This window comes from Poeciliopsis prolifica, unplaced genomic scaffold (genome assembly GCF_027474105.1).
Source record: "Poeciliopsis prolifica strain line A6 unplaced genomic scaffold, Auburn_PproV2 SCAFFOLD006, whole genome shotgun sequence".
Taxonomy (NCBI): domain Eukaryota; kingdom Metazoa; phylum Chordata; class Actinopteri; order Cyprinodontiformes; family Poeciliidae; genus Poeciliopsis; species Poeciliopsis prolifica.
In genome coordinates, this window is record NW_026562381.1 from 18,502,375 (window position 1) to 18,528,932 (window position 26,558).

The 26,558-nt window shown below is 47.0% G+C and overlaps 2 protein-coding genes across 3 annotated transcripts; both read right to left on the bottom strand.

The window, feature by feature from the left end:
• Window positions 1-1,312: 1,312 nt before the first annotated feature.
• Window positions 1,313-15,875, bottom strand: LOC129360705 (mastermind-like protein 1). Its single transcript, XM_055031079.1, is given in 7 exon segments — window positions 1,313-3,577; window positions 4,787-4,913; window positions 5,069-5,242; window positions 6,065-6,168; window positions 6,171-7,215; window positions 13,983-14,463; window positions 15,537-15,875. Coding segments are annotated over 6 exon segments (2,658 nt in total). The 5' UTR covers window positions 14,292-14,463; window positions 15,537-15,875; the 3' UTR covers window positions 1,313-2,678.
• Window positions 15,876-16,705: 830 nt separating this feature from the next.
• On the bottom strand, window positions 16,706-26,303 carry LOC129360566 (calnexin-like). Of its 2 annotated transcripts, XM_055030884.1 has the most exons (13): window positions 26,248-26,303; window positions 26,002-26,143; window positions 25,850-25,931; window positions 25,571-25,763; window positions 24,383-24,572; window positions 23,760-23,873; window positions 23,530-23,686; window positions 22,494-22,709; window positions 21,631-21,750; window positions 20,355-20,435; window positions 20,122-20,239; window positions 19,966-20,042; window positions 16,706-19,277 (listed from the first exon to the last, which is right to left on the bottom strand). In XM_055030884.1, exons 2-13 carry the CDS (start codon window positions 26,121-26,123, stop codon window positions 19,221-19,223), a joined length of 1,527 nt encoding a protein of 508 aa, XP_054886859.1. In that variant the 5' UTR covers window positions 26,124-26,143; window positions 26,248-26,303; the 3' UTR covers window positions 16,706-19,220. The 2 variants fall into 2 exon arrangements, with proteins under 2 accessions (XP_054886859.1, XP_054886860.1); XM_055030885.1 differs by lacking the exon at window positions 20,355-20,435.
• Window positions 26,304-26,558: the final 255 nt, after the last annotated feature.

The window sequence follows — 26,558 nt, forward strand, 5'->3', positions numbered from 1 at the left end:
TTATATATGAATGCCTCGACCAAATGTCTTCAGTCACTGAACACTGTGCGTCATTGTGCTTTAAGGTTTATAACTGGTACTAGATGTTTTACACATCATTGTGATTTGTATGCAAAAGCTGAATTGCCTCCTTTTAGCGAATGGAGAAACAATCATTTAATGATCCTGGTTTATAAATCTCCACTCGGCCGGCCTCCAGCATTTTAAACTCTCTAACAGAGATCTGTTAGTTCTCATTCTTTATGCTTGAATGTTATTCTTCTGCATGTTCAACGTGTTTGAACTGAAAAAGGGAAGCAAGTATTCAGTGTGTTGCTCCTACAGCCTGGAATCAACTCCAGTCTAAACTCAAGATGTTGGAAATGATTTCATTGGATTTATTTCAATCGGTTCTTAAAGAAAGGCAACAAGAGTCTGTGAAACAGTGTCACTGCTTTTAACTTATTATTGTTTTATACTTGTGAATATTATTAATTGGTTTTAGTTTGTAACCAGCTTGCTGTGTGTTGCAGACTTTCTGCCCAGGTCCCTCTTGAAAATGAGATTCAGATCTCAACGGGGTTAACTGGTTAAATAAAGGCAATAAAAAATAAATATATCTCATTATAGTATCTCAAAATGTCGAGATTTTTCTATCATTTCTTTTACCAGAATGGCAGAAGCAGGCTTCCGTAGAGGTCAGAGGGGAAAAGAGAAACTCTTGCAGTGGGCGGAGCCAAATAAAAATGGTTCCTGCTTCTGATTGGACGGAACACGACGTTCAATCCGAACAGTAACTTTATAGGATGAAATATTGCTGATGATTTCAGTCGCTGCCATTTATTTAACTTCAACTCGCGGTTCACAACTGAACATGTCATTTTCCTAACTTCCAATTTTTTAAAAGTATCTCATTTCTTCATTTCCTCCTTCCTCTGGCCTAGCAAACACCCAGAATGCATTGCGGCGTAAACGGCCTCCGTGAAAATAATTTATAAAAACGCTACAGTATTTTTTAAATGCATTTACATTGTTTAAGTGTTCACAGTAGTTTCTACTAATAGGTTACATTTCAAATTAAAAGCATCAACATTAATCACTATTTTAATCACTGTCAGTTTTTATTGCGGCGCTTCAAATTTAACTTAAAAATATTTACAAATGGCAGCTGAAATAATGCGAACCTGACATTGTTAAAAAGTGAACATAGAAATATTTAAAATATTGAGACAAAAGATGAAACTTTATTTTACTTCCAGAGATTTGCTGCTTTTCTTCTTGTTTCTTTCAGAGCTGAATCATGATGACAGATAAGAACCAAACCAAGCCCAGATTTGTTTCTAGAGAACTATATTTACATAATACTCTTGTTTTACAGAGAACCATATCAAAAGTATAAAATACTTACAAAATTCAGCTGCAATATATAAAAATAACTTCTATCTTCTCCAAATCATTAGGAAAGGTTTACATAACAAAAATATATTTATAGACATTTACAGAGAGCCGTTTGGGCCCAGAGGCTGCGGAACCGAGCCCTGCACGGGAAACCCAAACCCAACCAGACACAGTACAGTAGATAATCCCACGCTGTCGGGGTCAGAGGTCAGAACCGACCAGAACAGAACCGGAAACGTTCAGAGGCGATACTGGCCGTCCAAACACTGCGATCTGGATCAGAACCGCTTCACTTCCTGACCTGAACCTGCAGCAGATTAACACATTTACTGGGTTTTACTGCTGGATTAGACGCTGAAGGTCAGATTATAATCCGTGGCCTGGCAGACCAGATTCTGGGTTCAAGCCGCATTTCCTGCAGAGCTTCATTAATGCAGAGTGATCGCCACAGAAACATCCAGAAAGGAGCAGCTTTGCATAAACAGAACCAACTGTTGTTGTTTCCATAAATTTCCCTACAGTATGAAAATGAAGCCTGGAGGAGGAGGAACAAGATGGCCGCCGCAGGGCGGAGGAGCAGTGCAGTGGTTCAGTAGTACTCTTCATCAGATTCACGCCTGCCAGAACCAGGAAGCACCAACATCCAAGAACAGGAAGTCATCCTGGGAACGGGTCCTGGACCTCTGATGTCAGGAGCTGGGATTGGACAGGAAGTGGATCAAACTTCTGGGGTGCCTGGTGAAAGACCCGGGTCGGGTTCTGGATGGATCTGAGGTTCTGACGAGTCGATGATGTCATCAGCAGGGATCAATGAATACGTCATGAATCTGATTCAGACCCAATAACTGATCAACGGGAAGGCAGACAAACGAGTTCTGTTCTCCAATCAGATCCAACGAAACATTGGACCTGCAATCATTCTGATTGGTTACCAGAGTGAACCAATCAGAGAGCAGAACCAGAGTCTGGCTGGTTCTGCTCTCTGATTGGTCCATCTGCTGTGACATCAGAACATCTCTGACCTCCATGTTGGTTTTTCCAAACCGAAACGTGGACCAGAAGGGGCGTGGCTTTCAGAACAGGAAGTGATGTAACCTAAACCTTTAATGCCGTTTGTCCAGTCAAGAGCTGGAGTCACATGATGGTGCTGGTCCGGTCCGATTCTACCAGCAGAATCGCTCCATTGCTGGTCACAGTTCAGAGGTCAGAACCAACCGACTGTCAGCCGGTAAACAAACCGCCGCCCACTCCTCGTCAGAACCAGATCCAGAACCAGAACCAGAACCGGGTCAGGACCAGGCCTATGTGTGTCCGGCCAGCAGCTCGTCCAGGTCGGCCATCCACTCCTGCGTGCTCTGGCCCTTCAGCAGCGAGTCGACCAGCTCGCTCTCGGCGGCGAAGCTTCCCGCTGCTGCGTTGTATCCGAACGACAGCTGCTGCAGCTGCTGCAACTGCTGCAGCTGCTGCTGGCCGCCGCCGCGGCTCACCTGGTAACCTTGGTTACACGGCAGCGCCTGGCGCCCGCCAGCCTGCGGCGCTCCGTACGCCACCAGGTCCGGCAGCACCGGCCCGCTCTGATTGGCCGGCTGATGCTGAGTCTGAGCGGCCGGCGGCGCCCTCTGCTGGGCGGCCATGTTAGTCTGCATCATCTGCTGGTTGAGGCCCGGCACCACAGTGCGCCCACCGAAGGAGGCGGAGCCGGCGGCCATCTTGGGGATGCGTGGCTGCTGCATGTGAAAGGCGTTGGCGGCAAAGGCGTTGGCATGCATCGCCGCGGCGCTGGCCGGCTGCTGCTGCCAGGCGGCGCCCGCCATGGCTCCGCCCATCCCGCCCGCCTGCATGCGCGTGGCGGCCAGCTGCTGCTGCTGCTGCTGCTTCAGCATGGTGGCGCCGGGCGGCTTGAGCAGCTGCTGCTGCGGTAGCTGCCTGTAGGGGGCACCCATGGGGCCCAGCGGCTGGCGCTGCTGGCTGGGGTGAAGGGTCATGCCGCTGTACAGCGAGTCCACGCTGGCTCCGCCCCCTCCACAAGACGGCAGGCTGATGTCAGCCTGACTGGCTGCAGGGGGCGCAGCCACGCCGCCACTGGGCCCCGCCCCCTGCGCAATGCTCATTCCCATCATGCCTTGGTTCTGGGGGAACTTGCGGGCGCCGGGGGCGGGGCTTCCCATGGAGCCCATGTTGCTGATTGGCTGAGAGGAACCTGAGAAAAAAAAAAAAAAAAAAAAAAAAAAAAAGAAATCAGTCTAAACTAAATATTTTACAGTTTATGGAAACAGGATCAGTAAGTAATTTGTAATCCAAACTGTTCTGGTCCAGAGACCAGACTTGGTCCGGTTCTGGGAGGCTCAGCGAGGAACCAATCAGAACCTGACCCGGTTTTAATGAGCCGTCTGCAACCTGCAGAACCGACCGACTGGAGGAACAGAAATATATCATAGCCAAGTTAAAATAAACTTTGAGCTGCCATGTTGCGCCGTTACGTTACGTGACGTTACGTGACGTTACGTGACGTTACGTGACGTTACGTTACGTGACGTTACGTGACGTTACGTTGCGTTGCGTGACGTTGCGTTGCGTGACGTTACGTTGCGTGACGTTACGTTGCGTGACGTTACGTGACGTTGCGAGACGTTGCGTGACGTTACGTGACGTTGCGAGACGTTGCGTGACGTTACGTGACGTTGTGTGACGTTACGTGACGTTGCGTGACGTTACGTGACGTTGCGTGACGTTACGTGACGTTGCGAGACGTTGCGTGACGTTACGTGACGTTACGTGACGTTGCGTTGCGTGACGTTACGTTACGTGACGTTACGTGACGTTACGTTACGTGACGTTACGTGACGTTGCGTTACATGACGTTACGTGACGTTGCGAGACGTTGCGTGACGTTGCGTGACGTTACGTGACGTTGCGTGACGTTACGTGACGTTGCGTGACGTTACGTGACGTTGCGTTGCGTGACGTTACGTGACGTTGCGAGACGTGACGTTGCGTTATGTTACATGACGTTGCGTGACGTTACGTGACGTTGCGTGACGTTACGTGACGTTGCGTGACGTTACGTGACGTTGCGTGACGTGACGTTGCGTGACGTTACGTTACGTGACGTTGCGTGACATGCGATGTTTGTCTGTGGAGCCGCAGAACCAACACATCCTTTATTTCCCAGTCAAATGAGCTTCGATCCAAAACCGTGACAAACAGAAACAAACAAACGCAGCTGAGGAGGAACTAAAGAACTGAAACAGCTTTCATTTAAATTAATTTGCTGTTTAAAAATAAAAGATGAAAGCAGCAGAACCACCCGGCCTGCTGAGAACAGGCTCTGGTTCTGGTCCTCCAGTTCCATGTTTAACTGCGAGTTCTGCTGGTACCGGCCCGGTGTGGTCCGGCTGAGCGGCTCTACCTGTGAACGGCGCGACGTTCTGCTGGGGGAACGGGTTCTGTCCGGCAGCTGGACCCGCCTGGTCCTGGTACTGAGGCGGCGGTCGGGTCAGGTGTCGCTGGAGCTGCTGGTCCTGCCGCTGCTTCTCCTGCAGTGAATCGGTTTAATGGTTTTTATTCAATTGGAAAAAATTATTTGCTCACTTTTTAAATTTTGTTGATGCAAATATTTATAAATTTCTTACAATTTTTAAATTCATTTTATGTTTTGGTAATCTGGTGGAATGATGACCTTTGACCCCACCTGTTCAGCCAGCAGCTGCCTCTGCATGAACTGCTGCTGCTGCTTCAGCGCCGCCATCGGGTCTCTCAGGAAGGCCGCGTTGCCGTGGTTACCAGCCATAGCGTTACTCCCGGGGCCGGAGGTCATAGAGTTGGCCGGACCCGAAACGTGAGGAGGAGCCGCGAAGTTCTGATCCTGCGACAGAAAGGAGACGGATTCAGGTCCGCTGCAGCAGAACCAGAACCGGTCGCTGACATTTGGTCATCAGTTGATCCGAATTCCTAAACAGAAGCTGTTTATAACAAGATGGCCGCCCTGGGAGAAAGGATCTTTAAACTCCAATAAAAAGGATTCATGTCCGAGTTCTGTGAGGGCGGTGCGTCCGGCTCGGTTCTGGCTCGGTTCTGGCTCATGTTATCCTAGTTCAGAGCTTTGACCCGAAGGTGGCGCTACAAGACGCTCTAAATCTGAACAGAGCGGCTCTTCAGCGGCCTGGGCTCGGCTGGTTCTGAATGAAAAGACTCCTCCAGCCCCCCCCCCCCACCTGTTGCTGCTCCCCCCTGGTCAGCTGGCTGAAACACTAAATGAGACGCTGTCCCTTTAAGACCCAGAACTGAAGCAAAATCTCGATGAAGGTTCGTTGTTGCTGGACGGCTCAGACTTACGACGATGCGGCGGTTCTGATGCGGCCGGGCTGAACCTCAGCCGGACTCGGTCCCAACAGAAGCTGTAAAACAAGATGGCCGGCCGGGTTCACTCTGACCTACAGAAACTTTTAAAACTCATCGCCCTGGGAGGCGCAGGTTCAATTCCCGGCCTAGTGACCTTTGACCTCCATCCCTGTCAATTAACCATCTAATAAAGGCCTCAATAAAACCTTTAAGGACAAACTGATCGCCAGCCCCCCACCACCTGCTGATGCTCTTTAATGGCCGACGGGGGCCGGAGAGAGTCGCTGTGCGTGCAGCGGCCGGCCCGGCGCCGCGCCTTGGGCAGCAGTGTGGAGGTGTGTCCTACCTGTGGGTGAGTGAGGTGCGGCCTGAAGCTCATGCTGCTCTGCTTCTGCTGCCTCAGCAGGCTCAGCAGGGCCGCCTTGTCCTGGCCTCCGGGGGCCCTCGGGGCCCGGGCCCCCCGGGGCCGGCCTCGTAGTGCGACAGAGGGATGGTGTTCTTGTAGTTGAGGACGGCGGCGGGGCTTTGTGCGGCCTGGTGGCTCAGCGGGGGCCCGGAGGACAGGTGCGGCAGCATGGCGGGGGCCCCGGCGGGCCCCGGCAGGTAGCCGCCGGTCCCCGCCTTGGGGGAGCCCTTGGCGGGCGGGGCGGCCAGCAGCAACTGCTTCTGGGCGGCAGGGGTGAAGTCGGGGGGGTAGAGGGTGGGGCTCTGGGAGCTGTTGGCCATCTGCGTCCAGGTGGGGCCGCCGTGGGGCCCCTGGCCGTGGAACTTGGGCCCCAGCGGCGGTTTGTGCATCTTGCCCTGGATATGTTGCGCCCTCTGCTGGGCGGCCAGCTGCTGCAGTTGCTGGGCGGGGGACAGGTCCTTCTGGGGGGGCAGCAGCTGCAGCGGGCGGGGGGGCGGGGCCGGGGAGGCGGCGGGGGAGCCGGCGGGGAGGGCCGGGGCCCCCGCGGAGCCGGTCCTGAGGCGCGGGGAGCCGGTGCGGGAGTCCGGGTCGAAGGCGGCGGGCGCCGGCGAGAACTCTGCCTTCACGCTGGACAGGTCGGGCGGCGGGGGGGCGGGGCCGGCGGCCGGCGGGGCGGGGGCGGCCCCGGGGCCCCCCGGCGGGTCCTTGCGGTCCTCGAAGCTGTAGTTGAGGATGTCCTGGATGTCCTCGATGGGGACGGAGCAGTTCAGCTCCTCCATCAGCTCCTTCCACTCCTGCTCGTTCAGGTTCAGGTCCAGGAAGAGCCCGTTGCCCCCGGCGACCGACGGCGGCATGATGGGCAGGATGTCCTCCGGCTCCTGCTTCATCTCCTTCTGGTGGAAGTCGGGCTCTGGGTCCGGCGGCTCGGCTCTGCGCGGCCCGTTGGCGGCCCGGTCCGTCAGGCCCGGCTTGGCGTCCGGGCCGGCGCCGTTCTCCAGGCAGGCCTTCTTATTGGCCGACAGGCCGTCGCACACGCCGTTACTCAGAGGGGAGCCGCCGCCCTCCAGCTTCCTCTTCACCACGTCATGAAGCTGCAGCAACAAGCAGGGGAGGAGAGAGACGAATCATCACAGTGGTTAGGATGAAACTATTGATCATTAATGACAATAATGATAATAAATTATCAGAATAATCTAAAGCTAAAATAATCGCTAAAGTAACCTTACAAATATTTCAGGCTACATTCTAGAAAAGAGGCAAATAAATGAATAATTTATTCATATCTGGTCAGTTAAACTGGTGAAAATAAATAAAAAATTTAACACAATAGTAAAATGAGAACATATTGAGAGCCGGCCGGAGCTGGAAGGCAGCTGAGCTACAAGCATGTGAAGCGTTTGAGGAACGTGGGACATCTCAGCGTTCTGCCAGACAGATTCAGTTTCATCACCAACAAGTTTTATTGAGCTTCCATTCCTGATGTTTCAGCATCTGAAACGTCACATTTAAACAGACGAAACGTTTATTGATCACGTTTCCATCAATGTTGTTCATAATTATTACTTCAACGTATTGGAAGTGATCAATGGAAAAAAAAAACGGTGGTTTTTCTGCTGCAACATGAAGTTTTTCCATGTATATCTGAAGTTTTAAATATTTTTCTTCATGAACTTTTATCAGACATAAACAAAAGCTTTCCATAAAAAAAACATTCACACAATTTGGAGTTTTAAATTTTCATAAAGTCATTGGACCGTTTTTGTTGTTTTTTCTTGTCTGTAAATAAAGAGTCGTTTTAATTTGCAGCTCCTGATGAAACAAAGTAATAAATCGATTCCAATCAGTTTCTGAACTGGACTTTAGATCTTGGTAACGAAATACTTTCTGCTCTGGCTGAGAGCGAGACGACGAGTCTCTCGGTGGATCTGATGCGTTCGCAGCAGGAAATGCCACAAATCAGGCCATCTTTACTGCTGTAAACACGGCGCAGCAGCGGCCATCTTTACTGCGGTAAGCGCGGCAGCGGCCATCTTTACTGCGGTAAGCGCGGCAGCGGCCATCTTTACTGCGGTAAGCGCGGCAGCGGCCATCTTTACTGCTGTAAGCGCGGCAGCGGCCATCTTAACTGCTGTAAGCGCGGCAGCGGCCATCTTTACTGCTGTAAGCGCGGCAGCGGCCATCTTTACTGCTGTAAGCGCGGCAGCGGCCATCTTTACTGCTGTAAGCGCGGCAGCGGCCATCTTTACTGCTGTAAGCGCGGCAGCGGCCATCTTAACTGCTGTAAGCGCGGCAGCGGCCATCTTTACTGCGGTAAGCGCGGCAGCGGCCATCTTAACTGCTGTAAGCGCGGCAGCGGCCATCTTAACTGCTGTAAGCGCGGCAGCGGCCATCTTTACTGCTGTAAGCGCGGCAGCGGCCATCTTAACTGCTGTTAGCGCGGCAGCGGCCATCTTTACTGCGGTAAGCGCGGCAGCGGCCATCTTAACTGCTGTAAGCGCGGCAGCGGCCATCTTTACTGCGGTAAGCGCGGCAGCGGCCATCTTAACTGCTGTAAGCGCGGCAGCGGCCATCTTTACTGCGGTAAGCGCGGCAGCGGCCATTTTAACTGCTGTAAGCGCGGCAGCGGCCATCTTTACTGCTGTAAGCGCGGCAGCGGCCATCTTTACTGCTGTAAACACGGCGCGGCAGCGGCCATCTTTACTGCTGTAAGCGAGGCAGCGGCCATCTTTACTGCTGTAAGCGTGGCAGCGGCCATCTTTACTGCTGTAAACACGGCGCGGCAGCGGCCATCTTTACTGCTGTAAGCGCGGCAGCGGCCATCTTTACTGCTGTAAGCGCGGCAGCGGCCATCTTAACTGCTGTAAGCGCGGCAGCGGCCATCTTAACTGCGGTAAGCGCGGCAGCGGCCATCTTAACTGCTGTAAGCGCGGCAGCGGCCATCTTCACTGCTGTAAGCGCGGCAGCGGCCATCTTCACTGCGGTAAGCGCGGCAGCGGCCATCTTTACTGCTGTAAGCGCGGCAGCGGCCATCTTAACTGCTGTAAGCGCGGCAGCGGCCATCTTTACTGCTGTAAGCGCGGCAGCGGCCATCTTAACTGCTGTAAGCGCGGCAGCGGCCATCTTTACTGCGGTAAGCGCGGCAGCGGCCATCTTAACTGCTGTAAGCGCGGCAGCGGCCATCTTTACTGCGGTAAGCGCGGCAGCGGCCATCTTAACTGCTGTAAGCGCGGCAGCGGCCATCTTTACTGCTGTAAGCGCGGCAGCGGCCATCTTTACTGCTGTAAACACGGCGCGGCAGCGGCCATCTTTACTGCTGTAAGCGCGGCAGCGGCCATCTTTACTGCGGTAAGCGCGGCACGGCCATCTTAACTGCTGTAAGCGCGGCAGCGGCCATCTTTACTGCTGTAAGCGCGGCAGCGGCCATCTTTACTGCGGTAAGCGCGGCAGCGGCCATCTTAACTGCTGTAAGCGCGGCAGCGGCCATCTTTACTGCGGTAAGCGCGGCAGCGGCCATCTTAACTGCTGTAAGCGCGGCAGCGGCCATCTTTACTGCTGTAAGCGCGGCAGCGGCCATCTTTACTGCTGTAAACGGCGCGGCAGCGGCCATCTTTACTGCTGTAAGCGTGGCAGCGGCCATCTTTACTGCTGTAAGCGTGGCAGCGGCCATCTTTACTGCTGTAACACGGCGCGGCAGCGGCCATCTTTACTGCTGTAAGCGCGGCAGCGGCCATCTTTACTGCGGTAAGCGCGGCAGCGGCCATCGTAACTGCTGTAAGCGCGGCAGCGGCCATCTTTACTGCTGTAAACACGGCGCGGCAGCGGCCATCTTTACTGCTGTAAGCGTGGCAGCGGCCATCTTTACTGCTGTAAGCGTGGCAGCGGCCATCTTTACTGCTGTAAACACGGCGCGGCTGCGGCCATCTTTACTGCTGTAAGCGTGGCAGCGGCCATCTTTACTGCTGTAAGCGTGGCAGCGGCCATCTTTACTGCTGTAAGCGTGGCAGCGGCCATCTTTACTGCTGTAGCGCGGCGCTGCTGGGGGTCGGCTACATTGGGCTCAGAAACCATTCAAGCAGAAGTCTGGCAAGTTATTTCTCTGAGAACTGAGCTTCTCCCTCAATCTCTCTCATTGATGGAGTAACACTGACCCCTACTGGAGAATTATTGAAACAATTTCTAAACAGAGGGTGCTGATGAATTACATACTTTCATTAATTTTGGTTAAAATTAATATCATCTTTGTACTCTAACCCACAAAACACAATTAGTAAAAATCCTGGATGGATGCATGTTCTGTATTTCATGAGCTGCTCTGATGTTTAAGGTTTTGGGAGAATGTATTTGTATCTGAAGCTTTTTCTGGTGACTTATGTTGATATTAGCTGAACTGCATTTTCAGCAGCTACATCAACTAATTAAGTCAGTTCTGGAGTTGATGTAAAGTCCATTATTTCAAACAAGTTTGTTGTAAAATAACTTATTTTTAGTGCATTAAAATGAGCAACAGAGTTTTTGTTCAAATGTCTTTCATTTTCAGGGCTGAAAATATAAGGACTGTTGTTTGAACCTAATAAAAGCTGTGATATGTTTAGTTTCGTGTGTCACATAGCTGCCAAAGTCCCTGCCAACGATGCAGTGCAATGTCTGATTATATTTCTTGTCAAACTCCATTTTAACATAGGCAGCGATGGTGGTGAAGCAGATCAACTGAGGAGATATAGCTGATGAACTGACCTAGGGGCGCAGTGGAGTCAAATTACATTTCAATGCTGTTTGGCTCCTTAGAGGTGAACAGAGGTCATACATATCCAGTTTGACACTAATCAGATGACCCATGTGTGATATAGAGACAACCGTATGCATATGGCGAGGGACTGATATTCGCCTTTTGGCCACGCCCACACGGTTCAGCCAACATCGACAGAGTTCATCATCATGTCATTTTATGTCAGGTGGTAGAGGATTAAAACCATATGAATCATAGAGTAAAATTAAGACATACAATATAAAAACAGGTGACTTCCTGTTGGAAGTGGGCGGGGCTAAGGTGATGACATCAACTGACCATGACAATGTGATCAGGACTGGTTTGTAGTGAGACATGAAGTCTGATGCAGCTGTAACCTTTCATGTGGAAGTTATTAAACCTTGATGTTTCATAGAGAATAGTCAAAGTTTGACTCTTAGCCACGCCCACATGCCTTAATGTACAAAAATCCTGTGATAACTTCTGACCATTAATGCCTGAAGACTCTCCTGAGTGATTCTGAAGTCTGTATCTCAATAGCTGTGGGAAGAGTTAGATCAAATACGATGTGTATAAAAAAAGAGGAAATGTTGAAGTTGATCCAAAATGGCCGACTTCCTGTTGGGTTTGGACCATGGCTCCAAGAGGCTTTTTTGTACTGACAAGATACATATGTGTGGCAAGTTTCATAATTCTGGGTTAAAGCATGGCTTGGAGCTGATCATTTAAAATATTCTAGGCGGCGCTGTAGAGAAATGAGGCCACGCCCACCAATGACTGTTATGGATTCCTGTTCGGAATGATGATTGATTGATTGGATAAGGATCCATCCTAGGGAGTTTGGAGCAGCTCGGCTCGAAACTGTAGAATTTAGAGTCAAACGTATGGCAACGCATTGCAGGACTTTGCTACGCCGCCATAGCCACCTATTGACTCCATCGAAACCGGTCGGGGTTGGAATCCACAACACTCCAACATGTCTTCTGTCTCTGGACACAGTTTCATGTTGATGAAGTCAAAGGGTCAGATAGCAACCGTTCAGAGTAAAACCTTACACTTCCTGTTCTCAGGCCTTAAGTGATGTCATCATTCGACCATAGGGTATTGTAGGACACCAAGGGATGATCAATCACTGAAAGTTTGGTGCATCTGTGAGTTTTTGTGTAGGAGATATAACAGTTTATTTTTTTATGGCGAGTAGGTGAACTTTGACCCCTGGTAACACCCCCTCAGCATGCTCAAAAACTCACCGTTTTGACTACTTTTAATCAGCCATGCCTTATGAACAATCTGATGCATTCAAGTTTGAAGTTGATTGATCAAAACCCCAATCAAATGCAAAGGCTATTAACGGCCAAAATGGGGTAAAAATCAGACATTCAATCCAAAATGGTCGACTTCCTGTCTGACTTGCACGATGACATTAATTGTATTTTCTGAGTGTCTTCGGGAGCCCTACACTTGTACCGAATTTCATGTCTTTACAAGAAACTAAGGTCATAGTGGAGGGTCTTTTGAAAGTTGATAGGTGGCGCTGTTGATAAGTTTCTTGTGCGATTTATCCAATTACCTAAAAATACGTAAATTTCCCAGACTGTATGCAACCGCCAAGTTTGGTGAGTTTTCAATATGAAACCATCCCCCCAAAAAACCCCTCTTTATGGGGGCAGAATCGTACTGATAAACGGTATGAAAACACTTTGCTGCACTGCCACTGCGAAGGCCTAAAGATTTCTACAAAACTTATCAGAACTGAGCATCAGGATCTACTGGCTGAACGTGGCCATGGTGAACCCGTCTTTAAGGCCGTCTCACCAAACAGCCTGAAAATGAGTCCAATCCAGGAGCAGAGAGCAGCAATGAGGACAAACAATTCAGTTCACCCGCTAGCGATTCAGTTCACTCTCCAACGATTCAGTTCACTCGCTAGCGATTCAGTTCACCCTCCAACGATTCAGTTCACCCTCCAACGATTCAGTTCACCCGCTAGCGATTCAGTTCAACCGCTAGCGATTCAGTTCACTCTCCAACGATTCAGTTCACCCGCTAGCGATTCAGTTCACCCGCTAGCGATTCAGTTCACCCTCCAGCAATTCAGTTCACCCGCTAGCGATTCAGTTCACCCGCTAGCGATTCAGTTCACCCGCTAGCGATTCAGTTCACTCTCCAACCATTCAGTTCACTAGCAGCAGCCGTTTCTCAACTTACAGCTGGGACGTCAAACTCAGTTTCATTTTGGGTCAAATCAAAAACCTGAATGTTCTTAAAGGGCCACAATGCATTGATAAAACCCATTAAACTGTCAATAAGAAGCTGTTTGTTTCAGCTTTAACTAAGTGTTTCTTTAATAATATTGAACATCTTTTCACATTCTTCAATCCTCCAAGATAGTGTGACTGTTTCTGTTTTTTTGCAATCAAAATCACAGATGTGGTGATAATTTATAAACATTTGTATGGATTTGTACAATATTTACATTCATGTAACTTTTTATTAATCATGTTATCAAATTGATCAAAAACCCAATTTGATAACATGAAATCAATGATCAATTGTAAGAAAAATTTGCAGTAAAATCAGAAAAAAAATGTGGGAATCTGTTGATTTTGTGTGAATTTTGCAGATTTAAAAGAAAAAAACTGCAGGGATTTATGGATGTAATCTGGAGTATAGCGGACCACATAAAAAGCTGTGGCGGGCCAGATTTGGCCCCCGGGCCCCGAGTTTGACACTTGTGACTTAGAGTAAAATGCATCTGCTTGGAGCTGTTTCATGTTCAAAGTAAAAGGAACCCTGACCAACATGGCGTAACGTTTGTTTCTGGTTTCTCAAATTGATGACTGTATGATGTTTTTATGACTTTATAGTTTTGTGATGCACAGCTATTTAAACTGTTGATTGATTGACAATCCAGCACCTGACAATAATCAGAGCCAGTATGGTGTGACGTCAGAGTGGTCCAGTTTCCTGTGATGCTGCCAGTAGAAACCAGTCCCATCCCAGTAAACCTCCTCTGACTTTTAACCCCAGATTTCCAGGAACCAGAACCGGGCTCTGGCCCAGCTCTGTGGGGTGTGATTACCTCCCCTGCAGTGTGTGGATCGGACTCACCACCTGCCGGGTTGTGTTCCGGCTCTGCTCCGCCGCCGTCCCGCCGCCCTCCGCGCCGCCCGGCGCCCGCGGGGCGTCCTGCTCCGCGCTGGGCTGCGGCTGCCGGTGCTTGCTGGCCCGCTTGGCCTTGTTCTGCAGCAGCCGCTGGTGCAGGCTGATGGTGTGCTGCCGGTCCAGCTCCAGCCGCTCCGGCGTGGCGCCGTCGTAGCGGGTTTCGCAGTTGTTGTGATGCTGCCGGAAGAGCTCGATCCTCCGGCGGAGCCGCTCCATCACCGCGCTGTGTCGCGGTGTAACAAAATCCGCCATCATCAATAAAGACCTGCAGTGAACTCCCGCCTCAGGTTTCGTCCATAAAATGCAGATTATGGCTCTCTGTCACTCTGGGCGTCTATACACCCCCCTGGCCCTTTACAAAGACTCCTGTGCTGGCTCCATGGAGGCGACCTTTGTCTCTAACGGCCTTCAGTCGCAGCGGCACTCACTGCCGGAGAGGAAAAGTAAGGTTTCTGGGTAAAATACCGTTCAGCCTCCTCATTTCAGTTGCTAAACATCAGCTCATTTAACTGGCTGAGCTACTGGAGCCACAGTCGCTGTAACGGTATTTAAAACCTGCTGCTTTCTGGATAAAAACATCTCCAAAACAAACACCAAACTAACTCCCGACCAGCTACTGAAACTTAGCACATTCCTGCACTCTAAATCAGAGCCAAATATTCGGAAAACTCACACAAACTCGGTGTTTTTGAGACCCATGAACCAGCAGCCTCGGCCCGGACGCCGGGTTCTGTGCTGGAGGTGGTTTTCCGCCCGCTGCGAGCGACATTACTGCTCTCCAACTTAGCCCAAACTTTTATTTTGAGTCGGGAGTTAGCTTTGGTTAGCGAATAGGAGCTAGGCTGCTGAAGTTGGCTTCCGATTCAAGGAAAGGACTGCTTCACAGTTTTTAGGGATTCTTTAATAATCTTAGTAGATTACAGGTCGAAACCCAGAACGTCCAGTGACCGGACCTGGTGTGAATTACCACAAATTTGGTTTGAAGCTATTTAAAGAAAATTTTATTCAACTGTGCAAACTCACCCAAATAAAACAACTCTTGATGGATCACAAAAATAGTTCTAAGTTTAAATGTCTTTCAGTGGAGAATAATTTGGTTCATACTAAACCACTTCAAGACTTAGACAGTGGCTTTAAAGCAGGATCCAATCTAATATGATTAAGACAGTTTCAAACAGCTTAGTATCCTCTTTTTATAAATATCAGAAACGTTTTATAAACTACACAATCTATTTCTTAATGAATGTAGTCAGGCTTTACTGGCCTTTAAATGTAGTGTTAATTCTAAATTAGACGTAACTAAAAGTATAGCAGATTCCTTTAAAACTGTGAACTAGCCTTTTATTCAATCTACCAACCGGATGCCAACTTCGTCATACATGGTGAGCTAACTGTGAATCAAACTTACAACTTCTAAAACAAGAATTTTATAGAATGATTAAATCTACGGCTTTCACTAATAAATATTGTATTTTAAAATATAAGGTTTATCACACTTACTGTAAAATGAAGCAGTCCGCTCTCCCTACAGCATCTGTCCGGCGAACAGCAGCTGATCCTCCGCCTCCCTGTAGCCGTTAGCCGCTGTGTTATGGGTCGACGGGCCTGAAACATTTAAATAAATCCTCATACTTTAAGTGACTTCGAATCACCGCAGCGGATATTCCTCCTTCTCTTTGACCGAGCCCGAGTCGGGGAGTGAGCGGTTCAGAGCGAGCCACGGCTCAGGCTAACCGCGTCCCTCCTCCCTCCTTCTATTGTTTCCCTGCGAACAGGCAGCTCTGTCCGGCCATCTTGGAAACTTTCTCTTTTCTTCCATCAGTGAGGAATGTTCCTGCTCCCGCCTCACCGCTGACTGACAACCGAAACAGCCAATCAAAAACGGACATAGCCTCATCGCTGATGGACAGCTAAGAGTAATCAATCAGGGGCGAGTATTGTCTTTCGACGTAAGACGAACAGCAGAGCCAATCGGAACGCAACTGATATGGAACCAGCGCGTGTATTTTAAATTAAATGCACTTGTCAGACTTGAATTAGTAGAAATCTCCTGAGTTTTGGAAGATTTTTTAAATATTAAAACAGAAAATGTCACTATGGAAGAATACTGGTAATTTATTTTATTAAAATTATATACAATTCCCAAATATTAATTTTTATTTATAAAGGTACTTGTTTAATTAAAAACAGTTTGAGAACACATCGTTTGCCTTTATGAATCCATAACCATAAAAAACTTTTAAAGTTAATTGTAATTATTTACAATTGAGAAAAATGTTACACCGATAACTATTTGGATTTAACTGAAATTGTATCGATTAGAGCAAATTGATCCAAAATATAGATATCGATACCAACTTGATGTCAGTATCAGATCAATACTTTAGTTTCAGATTCAATCTTGAAATTTGATTCTTTTTTGTATCATAACTTCTCATTTGCTTACATAATTTTTTTAAACTTTATTAAGGAAGCTATGCACAATTAACTTATTTTGTCAATACCAATAAACTTTTTCAAAAATTTATCTTAGATTGTAACTAAATAATTAAAACAAAAAGGCAAATTGATATTGGTGATACTAGCCCTGCGCTACTTATCCAATTAATGGTACTTTTACTCGATAACTTTTGTACTCTTTCCAGCTCTGAATAAACAAACTGCAGCTGTTGTTTGTTTCCATTCAGCAATTTTTATTCATCAAAACAAACATTTGCTTCACTGACATCAGGCCCTCATCACAGTGTTTCATTCACAGCTGGGTTTCTGCTGCCGGTCGCTCTGAATCGCCACAGGAAGTAAAACCGCAGCAGATACAGTGTTCAGCTCGCAGTCAGAGAGCGATCAGCCCCCGAACTCACCGTCCAGATCAACCCACGGACCGGCCAATCCCAGCGGGCACCCAGCGGGAAACTGTTTGGCTGTGAACCCCCCTCACATGATCAACCTCTAGAAAATCCTGATTTTTACATCTTTTAACAAGAAAACAACATATTCTAAACACAAAAACAGTGAAATTAAATCATTTTTAGACATTTGCTCCATGATTTCTATATAAGCCTGAAGACTGGGGAAGACCTGTGGGACTTCAAAATACTTAAATTCTACAAAAAACCTGTTAGAAAACGTCAGAAACTATTGTCCCTCAGAGTTTAAGCACAAGCAAAGAGTCAGAGAGGAAACGCTTTGTAAAAAAAAAAAAACATTAAATCCAGTTCAGCTGCACAGGGATAACCAATGAAACGTCAGCCAGCTCAGTCTAATTTCATCCTGCAGGTCACATACTGACTACCGAGAGCAACTTCACAGAACTCTGCTGAAAATGACTCCTTAAGGTACAGATGTTAAACTCCAGTCCTGCAGGGCCGCTGGCTGGCCTGCCACTTTCAGATGAGCCTCTGCTGCAGCACCTGGACAGAATAACGAGCTCGTTAAGGCTCTGCAGATCTGATGGTCAGGAAGCCGTTTCATTCCAGGGTTTTGTACCTGTGGCTCATCTAAAATCTGCAGGACAGCAAGATTTTCTCCAGGAGTGGAGTTTGACACTCCTGCTTTAAGGAAACGATTACAGAGCTGAACTTTATCATTTCTGAGATTATCAGGATTTTTCGCATTTGGTTCCATTTTTATTACAAGCTGTGCAGTGATTGGATGAAACAGAGGTTATGTGTGACGTCATGATGAAGTTAACAGGAAGCTCAGGGGCAACAATGGAGGAGCACCACCTCCGTTCTGGTAGTTGGCAGGACAGGACACCTGAGGTTCTGACATTTAAATACATCAAAACTTGAAATATATAACTTATTAAATATAGAACTATATGTGCCTCAATTATATGAGGGTGATTTAATTTCACAAACTAGATTTCATGATTTAATAATTTTATGTTCCTGTGCTGAAGCACATCAATAAACAGTCAAACGAAGTGGGCGGGATTAAGGCAAACTGACATCTGATTGGCTCCTTCAAACAGCAAGTCATCTTCTGCCCAGTTAACTGCAACTCTGAGGTCGATATTTTGGAATTGACATAAATTAATATTTATTTACTACAAACCCAGGAGGAGAAACTGCAGCCTCTACTTCTGTAGTTTGAAATATTGCTGATGAAGTCAGCAGCGCTCACTGTGGTCAGGCAGCATCACTGCTAGCCCCGCCTGCTAGCTAACGGCGGCTAACAGTCTGTGAACAACGGACTAACAATATCGCTGGCCGGGAGTTGCTCACCCACAGTTTGTAATAAGTAAATAATTTAATTGCTACTAAAATCATCTCCACAATTAAAGTGAAAATTTTGAGCTGAGAGTCGGAGCTAGCTGGGAAGTTGTGTTTACTTAGCTGTTTGCAGCAGCCAATCAGACGTCAGCTTCCATAATCCCGCCCACTGAGTGACGGGTAAAATTATAAAATACGTTTAACTGAGACACATGTAATTCAATATTTAATCTTTGCTGCATTTATTTCAATTTTTAAAAAATTATTGATATATTAATGACATTTTATCATGATTATTTCAGCAGTTATTAATTTAAAGTATTATAGAAAGGGGGCGGAGCCTCCGTGGCGCTGAGCTGGAGGAGGCAGGTGAGCCAAACATCCAGGTTTTCCTGTCTGACCCAACGACAGCAGACAGTGTTTCAGGAAGAAGCTAACAGACAGCCAGCTCTAGCACTGACAGGACAACAGACATGGAGAAAAATCGGAGTGTTCACAGTTTAAGCCTCCTCCAGCCGCTAAGCTCTGGCTTTATTAGGCTGCTTAACTGCAACTCTGAGGTCGATAATTTGGAATTGACAAATAAATTAACATTTATTTGTCAATCACTAGCAGGCTAACACTGAAGCACTACGGCTAGCGGTTAGTAGTTGGTTATCTGTGGGCCGGTTGGTCAGCCGCCCGTCCAGTCCAGTGGGGCGACCGTCTTCCTGTCAACAGGCTGCTGATTGGAGGAGCAGACAGAACGTCGCCCCCTGCAGGTTGGAATGATGCAGGAAGTTTTAGTGAATCTCAGTTAAGCTCTAAAACAAAACGTCCAAAACCGGATCGAGCTGGAATCGTCATCAAATTTCTGTCGGCTTCAATGCTTTTACCGGATCCGTTCAGGCTTCGTGGCCTCAGGAAAGAGGAAGATGAGGAGGAAGACGAGGGGAGGGGAAGGAGGTCAGGAGGTCAGAGTTGAGATCTATCAGTCCTTTCTGAGCCTCCTGCTCCTGGGAGATCTTCGCAGAATATCGTCTTCTCTCTGTGGATCAGAACAAAATCACCATTTAAATTATTTTACTATATTTTAAAGACAAATTTTACCCCAAATTGCTGAAACTTTTCCAAAACATTCTCCCACAGAGAGACACTTCCTGACAAAGTATTTTTTAATCTCAGAACCAGAACCCAGGAGAAAAACTGTCAGCCGGGTCTCCATCAAAGGTTTTGCTTCAGGCACATTTTTAATTATTCAGTTGGAAAACGTTGATAAACAGCAACAATTTAAAAAACAAACCTAAACTTTGTAAAAAAAAAAAAAAAAAAAAAAGTTTTTGCACTGGCTAAGGCAGTCTTCGTTTTTCTGAAAACCGTTAATGCTGAACCAGACGCTGCCATCTACTGGTGGCTCTGAGCCTTACCACTTCCTGTTTATTCCAGCCTCACGTTGGCACCGATCTGAGTTTCCTGCTGGATTCATTCCAAACCAGCAGTCAGAAGCATCTTCCACTTTAAAGCCTGACGCTAAACTGGACCTCAACTCAGCTAATCTGCCCAGCAACAGCTCCAAGTTGATGGTTACACTGTAATTAGTGATGCTGCGGGCCAGATCCACCTCCATCAGGCCAGCTGTTAAACCAGAAAGTTTCAGGCTGAATGCAGCAGTTCCTCCTGGTTTTATCACAGCAGAACCACCGGAACCCAGTCAACATAAAGCAGTTCTTCCTCACCTCTTCTGTCGTGGCCTCTTTCTCTCCCTCCTCTTCCTCAGCAGCAGCTTCTTCTTCATCACTCTTGTCCTCTGCAGCTGGAGGAAAATAAACCTAATGGTTACAGAACTGAACTGGGGGATGCACAGAACCAGGTCAGTGAGAGAGCTAACCCACCTGGACTGCTCTTCGCCTCCTCAGCCTTATCCTCTTCCTCCTCTTCCTCTTCTTCCTCCTTCACGTCAGGCTGAGGTTCGTCTGTCTTCTTGTATTCAGCTGCTGGAGTCTTCTTTTCCTGCAGAAAAACAGATTCATGAACTTTTCATCAGAAAAGCTGTCTATAAGCTGATCTTCATCAGCACTACAGCTACGCCACAACAAGCTAGGCTAGGAGGAAGAGGAGGAGTCACCGGCTGGAGGCGTCCGGCTCCCTTTAGCTCCTCCTGTAAGCTGGTGAGACTCAGCGAGTCCTGAGCCGACCCGGAGGAGCTCTGTGGACACCCACCATCATCATCATCATCACAGATCAGAATGTCTCTACAGACAGTGTGACGTCACAAAAAAAGCTGCTAGCTAACAATGGCTAGCTTTGGTTTCAGCTGTCAACATGATGCTCTAAATCTTAAATGTGCATCTGATATAAAAAGAAAAAGAGTGCTTTGCTAGTAATTGTCAACATTATGAAAAACAATAAGGGAGAGGGCAGTAGGTCAGCTATGCTAGCTTGACTGTGACAACCTTAACATGCAGATCTGTTGCAGAATTGAGTGTTTTAGTTCAGTTAAAAAATAAAAGCAAATAAAAAGATAAGGCAACCTAAACAACAACTCTGACAGATCATCAGGAGAGCAGGTGTTAGATTAGCCAATCAACCACCAATGTGTCCTATATTAGCCATTAGCAGTGGTAGCTAATAGCAGCGGTAGCTAACATACCACAGCAATCACTTATTAATAAACATCAAACCTGTAAACATAAAAGTGTAATCTACTGAATGTTCTGCTCTTTGTGTGGAAATGTTTGAGTGTTTTTGTTGCTGAAATCTGAAATATTAGTGGTGATGTTAGTCGGTTGCCATGGCAACGAGTTTGCATGTAGCGTAGCCGACACACCGCGAAGAAAAAAGAATCCAGCAGTTTGAAATTATGTTTCAATGCTTCTTCTGCGTTATTTTTCCCTTTCCGTGACGCTCCGCACTGGATTAATAGTCTCTTCGTCTCCAGGTTTCATTTTGTTCGCAGTTCTACGGGCAGCGCCACTACGGATGGAAACACAGTAGAGACTATTTGCCCTCCTGCTTGGGCACAAAACTTTCTGATGTAAAGAACAACATGCAACGTGTCAGTAGTGATGCACAATGAGTCTATTAGCTCCAATTTCAGGAAAACATTTTAAACAAAAACAGTAAATATATAAACTGAAGGTGTGCTACAGCAGTGCTTCGTAATCATCATCATCATCATCACAGAGCTGCAGGATACAGCCTGCTAGAAGATGATTGTTAGAATAACTGCCTGAAGCTTTTGAGAAATCCTCCCATCTTTCCATCCTTCAGAGAAGTGAAGGATCACACAGGAGTGTGTGTGTGTGTGTGTGTGTGTGTGTGTGTGTGTGTGTGTGTGTGTGTGTGTGTGTGTGTGTGTGTGTGTGTGTGTGTGTGAGAGAGAGAGAGACAGAGTGTGGTACCTTGCCCGTGCAGCAGAAGACGATGATGAGGACGAGAGGAAGAGCCACAGTGAGGACATAGACGATCCAGAGCCAGGGTCGCTCCTCTGCAGCAGTTAGCATCTGGGTTGCCAGACCCGGCTGAGAACCAAACATGGATCCACTTAATTCACACACATTCCTGTCTTTATGCCTCAGCAGAGCCCAGTCCCAAGGACCCTGAACTTTCTGCATTTATCACCAAAACCCCATGAAGCAGTTAATTCAAATTTCCAGAAATTCTGCAGGACTTTATGTGGCCAACAGGAGAGAAGTGGAGAATGCCAACATGTGTTTTAGAATGGCCTAGTCAAAGTCAGAGCTGAATACACCTGAGAATCTGACATGGAAACTGATCCACTGCAGATCTGCAGTCAGAGTCGGTTCTACTGAGAACTGCTGGATATAAAAACACGCCACACTTTTCAGATTTTTAAAATCTGTAAACAGCTTGAAAGCCATAAATAATTTTCTCTCCACTTCAAAGTTGTGTCGCTCCATCACATAAATCGCAATAAAACACGTGAAGTGTGTGGATGGCTTATAAAGTTTTAAGGGTGTGTATAATTTCACAACTTTGCTGCAGGTCAGGTGTTTACTGGAATCAAAACGATTCAGCATCAGGTCGTTTCCTTTGATCTAAAGTTGAAAAACAAACCAAAGAGTTTCTGCAGAACTAAGGCCAGCTTCATTCAGAGTTGAAAATAAAAGGATGGAGAAAAAGGAACTAAAGATTCTCGGCATGAACAAATGAATCAGTCAGTCAGTGAATGAGTTGATCTGAACAACGAGAGAAGAAATCATCCGCAGACATTTTGATTAAGATTTGTTCTTCATGGACTCACCTCAGCAGCGCCCTCTGCTGCCTTCTTCAGCCCCCAGCTGTCGGCGGCCCAGCGCTCGGCTGTGTTGCGGTCGTTGGTGATGAAGAAGTTGTCGAAGAAGATGTCAGAGGTCATGGACCAAAGCTCGAGCCCCAGAGCACTGAACGGCGTCATCTTGAACGGCTCCAGGTCCTCAAAGTAATCTGGGTTGGGAATCTTTCTCGGCTTCCAGATCCCCTGACAGAGCAGCAGATTAAATATTTCAAACAAATATCCCACATCCGGATACAAGAACCTGAACTTAGCACAGACGTTTTGAGTAACTAGCTTGGTTGAAAAACTACCGTTCACCATTAATGAAAGCCAAGATGGCCGCCATGTTCAACAAGGAAAATTTATTTTTGCAATAAAATTGCCAATATTTGTCACAAATTAAGACTTTGGTGTTAAATGAGACACAATTGAATCAGAAAATATCTGATTTGTGGCTATTTTTCTTTATTTTTTTAAGATGGCCAGCATGGAAATGTAATTTAAAATCACCAATAAAATAAATGTGTTTGGTGTCAGATCATAGCCTACATATGTTGAACCGTAAAAGTATTTTCTTAATGGCCACCACTGACAATTTAGCATTGGCAGAAACTAACGTTAAACTGCTAAATACGTAAAACATTAGCAAAAGCTAATGCTTAACTAGTAAATACATAAGATCCAGCGCTGACCTTTGTGCCACATCCAGTTGGGGACTGGTGTGAGAATCGCTAACAGCAACGTTCTCAGTTTCTGGTTTTGGTAAATATTATTACTTTATGACTACGATACCCAAATCCAAAAACATATGGTGTGAAATAAAGATCCTCCAAGTCATGAAAATGGGAAGCATTTTATGGTGTTAACTGGTTTAAAAGGCTCAAACACAGAAGCCATCTTGAAAAACGCTGATATCCATAGTTGATACATTTTCACGATAATATGGTGCACTAAAAAAACAGAAACACCATCACAACACCTTACAGGAACCGGACTGAGCCCGTCTCAGAGTATCAGAACCCACCTGGTAGTTGGGGTTGTCCACCATGGGGGGCTTCCACTTGCCCTTGTAACTGGGGTTGTCAATCATCGGCCGCTTCCAGGGGCCGCAGCCGGGGGCGCTCTCGCAGGCGGGGTTGGGGACCTGAGGTGCCTCCCATTCTCCATCCATGTCCTCATCCCTGCAGGAAACGGATCTGTTACGGCTGCCAAACAGGGAGGAAGTCAGTGGTTGAGGTTGCCCTGGTGACTCACCAGTCGTCAGGTTTGATGGCATCAGGGTCTCCGATGTACTCGGCCTCATCGTCCAACCAGCCGTCCGGTTTCACGGCGTCTTCATCGGGAATCTGAGCAGGAGCGTCCTCGTCCCTAAGAAGAAACGTCATAAGCGACGGCTAACGAAGCTAACAGGCTTCATTACGTTGTTCAAGTATGCTGGTTCACATAGGTAGCTTAGCTGATGCTAACAGCCTTATTCCTTCCTGTGGAACTTCGCTTAGATCAACTCTCTTCTGCGTACATTTTTTTTCTCCAGGACTCTTGGTATGCAAAATAAATCTTACTTCCTGATATGTCTCAGAGATCTGAACTTGGATCTTAGCTTTTCTTCCCCCTGGAATAAGTTTCCATACCAAAAAATCTCTTATGCTGATGATACTGTGTTGCACATTAATAATTTCACGATGAACAATGAAGATTGACTATGTATTTTGTCAAGACCCATGTAGCGTCCAAACACAGAAACAAAGATTAAAACTAAATTATGAGCTTAAAGGACTAACTAGATCTGCTTTATGTAATCAATTTTAGCTAATGTAACTGCACACATGGTAATTGAACACAGAAGAAGAAAAGGTGAAGCAACAGCAGATTCTGACCAGTCTTCGGGTTTCACGGCATCAGGGTCCTGGATCTTTGGCCTCTCGTCCCAGTCCTCCGGTTTGTGGTCGTCAGGGTCCTCAATCTCAGCAGGGGGGTTTACAGGGGGTGTCATGTCCTTCAGCAGGTTGCCGCTGTTCACCACGGTCTGATCCACCAGAACTTCAAAGCTGTTGTCAGCGTTCACCACTGGGGGCGTCAGAGCACAGTCACACTCTCAGAACTGTGTGTGTGTGTGTGTGTGTGTGTGTGTGTACTTGTTTGGCTAGCGCGTGAGGACTCACTCTTAACCTCCAACATTGTGAGGACATTTTGCCATGTACACACACATGAATATTTAACGAAATCAAGATTAAGAATTTGTGAAAATATTTAATTTCATAAATTCTGAATTAAATTTAAGACCTGTATCATGACAGAACTGCACAAAAAAAAATCTATATTATTTTTATTTCAGATGGATACACGTCTTAAATGCAATATTCTTGTGTACAGATCTGTCTTTGTGCATACTGTAAATTCTGGACTGCACAACACACCCGATTAAAAACTGCATGCTCTAATTTTGGAAAGCAAATAAGTTTTGTTCTTGTGTAGGCCGCACCGGATTGGAAGCTGCAGGTGTCCCATGTAGTAAAGTGCAATACTTAGAAAGATATTACTTATGAGGGATTTTGAAATTGTGTTTTTGATTGATGAAAGTGCTCTTAATTTACTGTACAATTTCAATGGACCTCTGAACTACTTGATTTTCTGTTACGAGGCAAAATGTTTTTACTGACAAAAAAACAAAACACGCATTAGCTGCACCTTAGTACAGGCAGCAGGATTCGAAGCGTGGGAAAAATGTTGTGGCTTATAGTCCGGAATTTACGGTAGACATTCCTTGTCTGTGTCCATTTTATTTTTTATGTATTTTGTGTATTTGTGGGCGTTAATCTGCATCCTCTGAATTAAAAGGCATACAGATTCTTGTATGCAAGGTACAGATATAAGAATCTGTATGATCTTAAAATAGATTATAAAGACACACAGCCTTTAATCTATATAAAAGAAAATACACATTATTGTCTATATTATCAAGAATATAAAGTTTTACATTTAAGAGTTTAAAACTTTTTAAGGACTGTCAAAGCAAGTCCATACAAGTCCAGTGAGAGTGTGTGTGGGTGTATAAGGTGGCGTACCCAGGGTGTACAGGTGCGTCTTCTTGTCGGTGAAGTAGGACCGTAGGTCGGCGTCGGGTTTCTTGGCGTGCTTCTCCTCGTAATGCCCGGTTTTGGGGTTTTTGTGCCTGAAGATGAAGTGCAGCTTGTAATCTTCTCCACACTTATCGGGTCCAAACATGATGGTGTACGCTGTCTTGTCCACAAATTGGTCCTGCAGGGACAGATATCTCAGTGAGATTGAAACCCCATTAGGACCGGCGCCGTCGCCATCTCTTCAGCAGTGAACCCGATACTGACCAGGTCCAGGCCGGGCGTCTCACTCAGCAGCTTCAAGTAGGCGCCGCCGCAATCAATCCCGGACTGGAAGTTCACCTCGTACCTGGACACAAACACCTGTCAGCGGGTTCTGGCAGGACAGAGCAAAGATTCTGGTTCTGATTGGGTCTTACTGGATGACAAGGGGCATGGAATCGAAGGTAAAAGGTCGCAGCAATGGTGCGGAAATGGCGTGATGTTTGGCTCTGGACTTCAGGACCAAACCTTTATCGCCGGGCAGCTTGGTGTCCTTCATTTCTTCTACGGCCCATTTACCTGTCCAAACAACATCATCATTATCATCCTCATTAGCCAATCAGAGGACAACATCTCATCCGGTACAGACGGTCCGATCCCAATCCAGAAACAAACAGACATACCATCGTACTTCGCGATCTCTTCATCTGCGTCATCCTTCTTTGCCTTTGACAGAACCAGCTGGAACCAAAAACAAACCGGGTCAAGAGAGCTTCCGGGTTCGGATCAGAACCAACCAGGTCAATAAGAAATACAGAGTCCAGATCAAAACCAGTCGCTTCTCTTGACCCAACAGCCAGAATGGTAAATGTACTGAGCTTATGTAGCGCTTTCCCAATCATTTTGACCACTCAAAGCGCTTTACACCAGAGTCACATTCACACATTCACCCTCACACATTCACCCTCACACATTCACCCTCACACATTCACCC

Coding starts and splice junctions, on each gene's coding strand:
- LOC129360566 (XM_055030884.1), bottom strand. CDS start 26,123: ATGAAGGACACCAAGCTGCCCGGCGATAAAGGTTTGGTCCTGAAGTCC. Junction 23,687..23,759: donor GCCATCAAACCTGACGACTG/GTGAGTCACCAG, acceptor CGTTTCCTGCAG/GGATGAGGACATGGATGGAG. Junction 22,710..23,529: donor TGGACAACCCCAACTACCAG/GTGGGTTCTGAT, acceptor CTGCTCTGTCAG/GGGATCTGGAAGCCGAGAAA.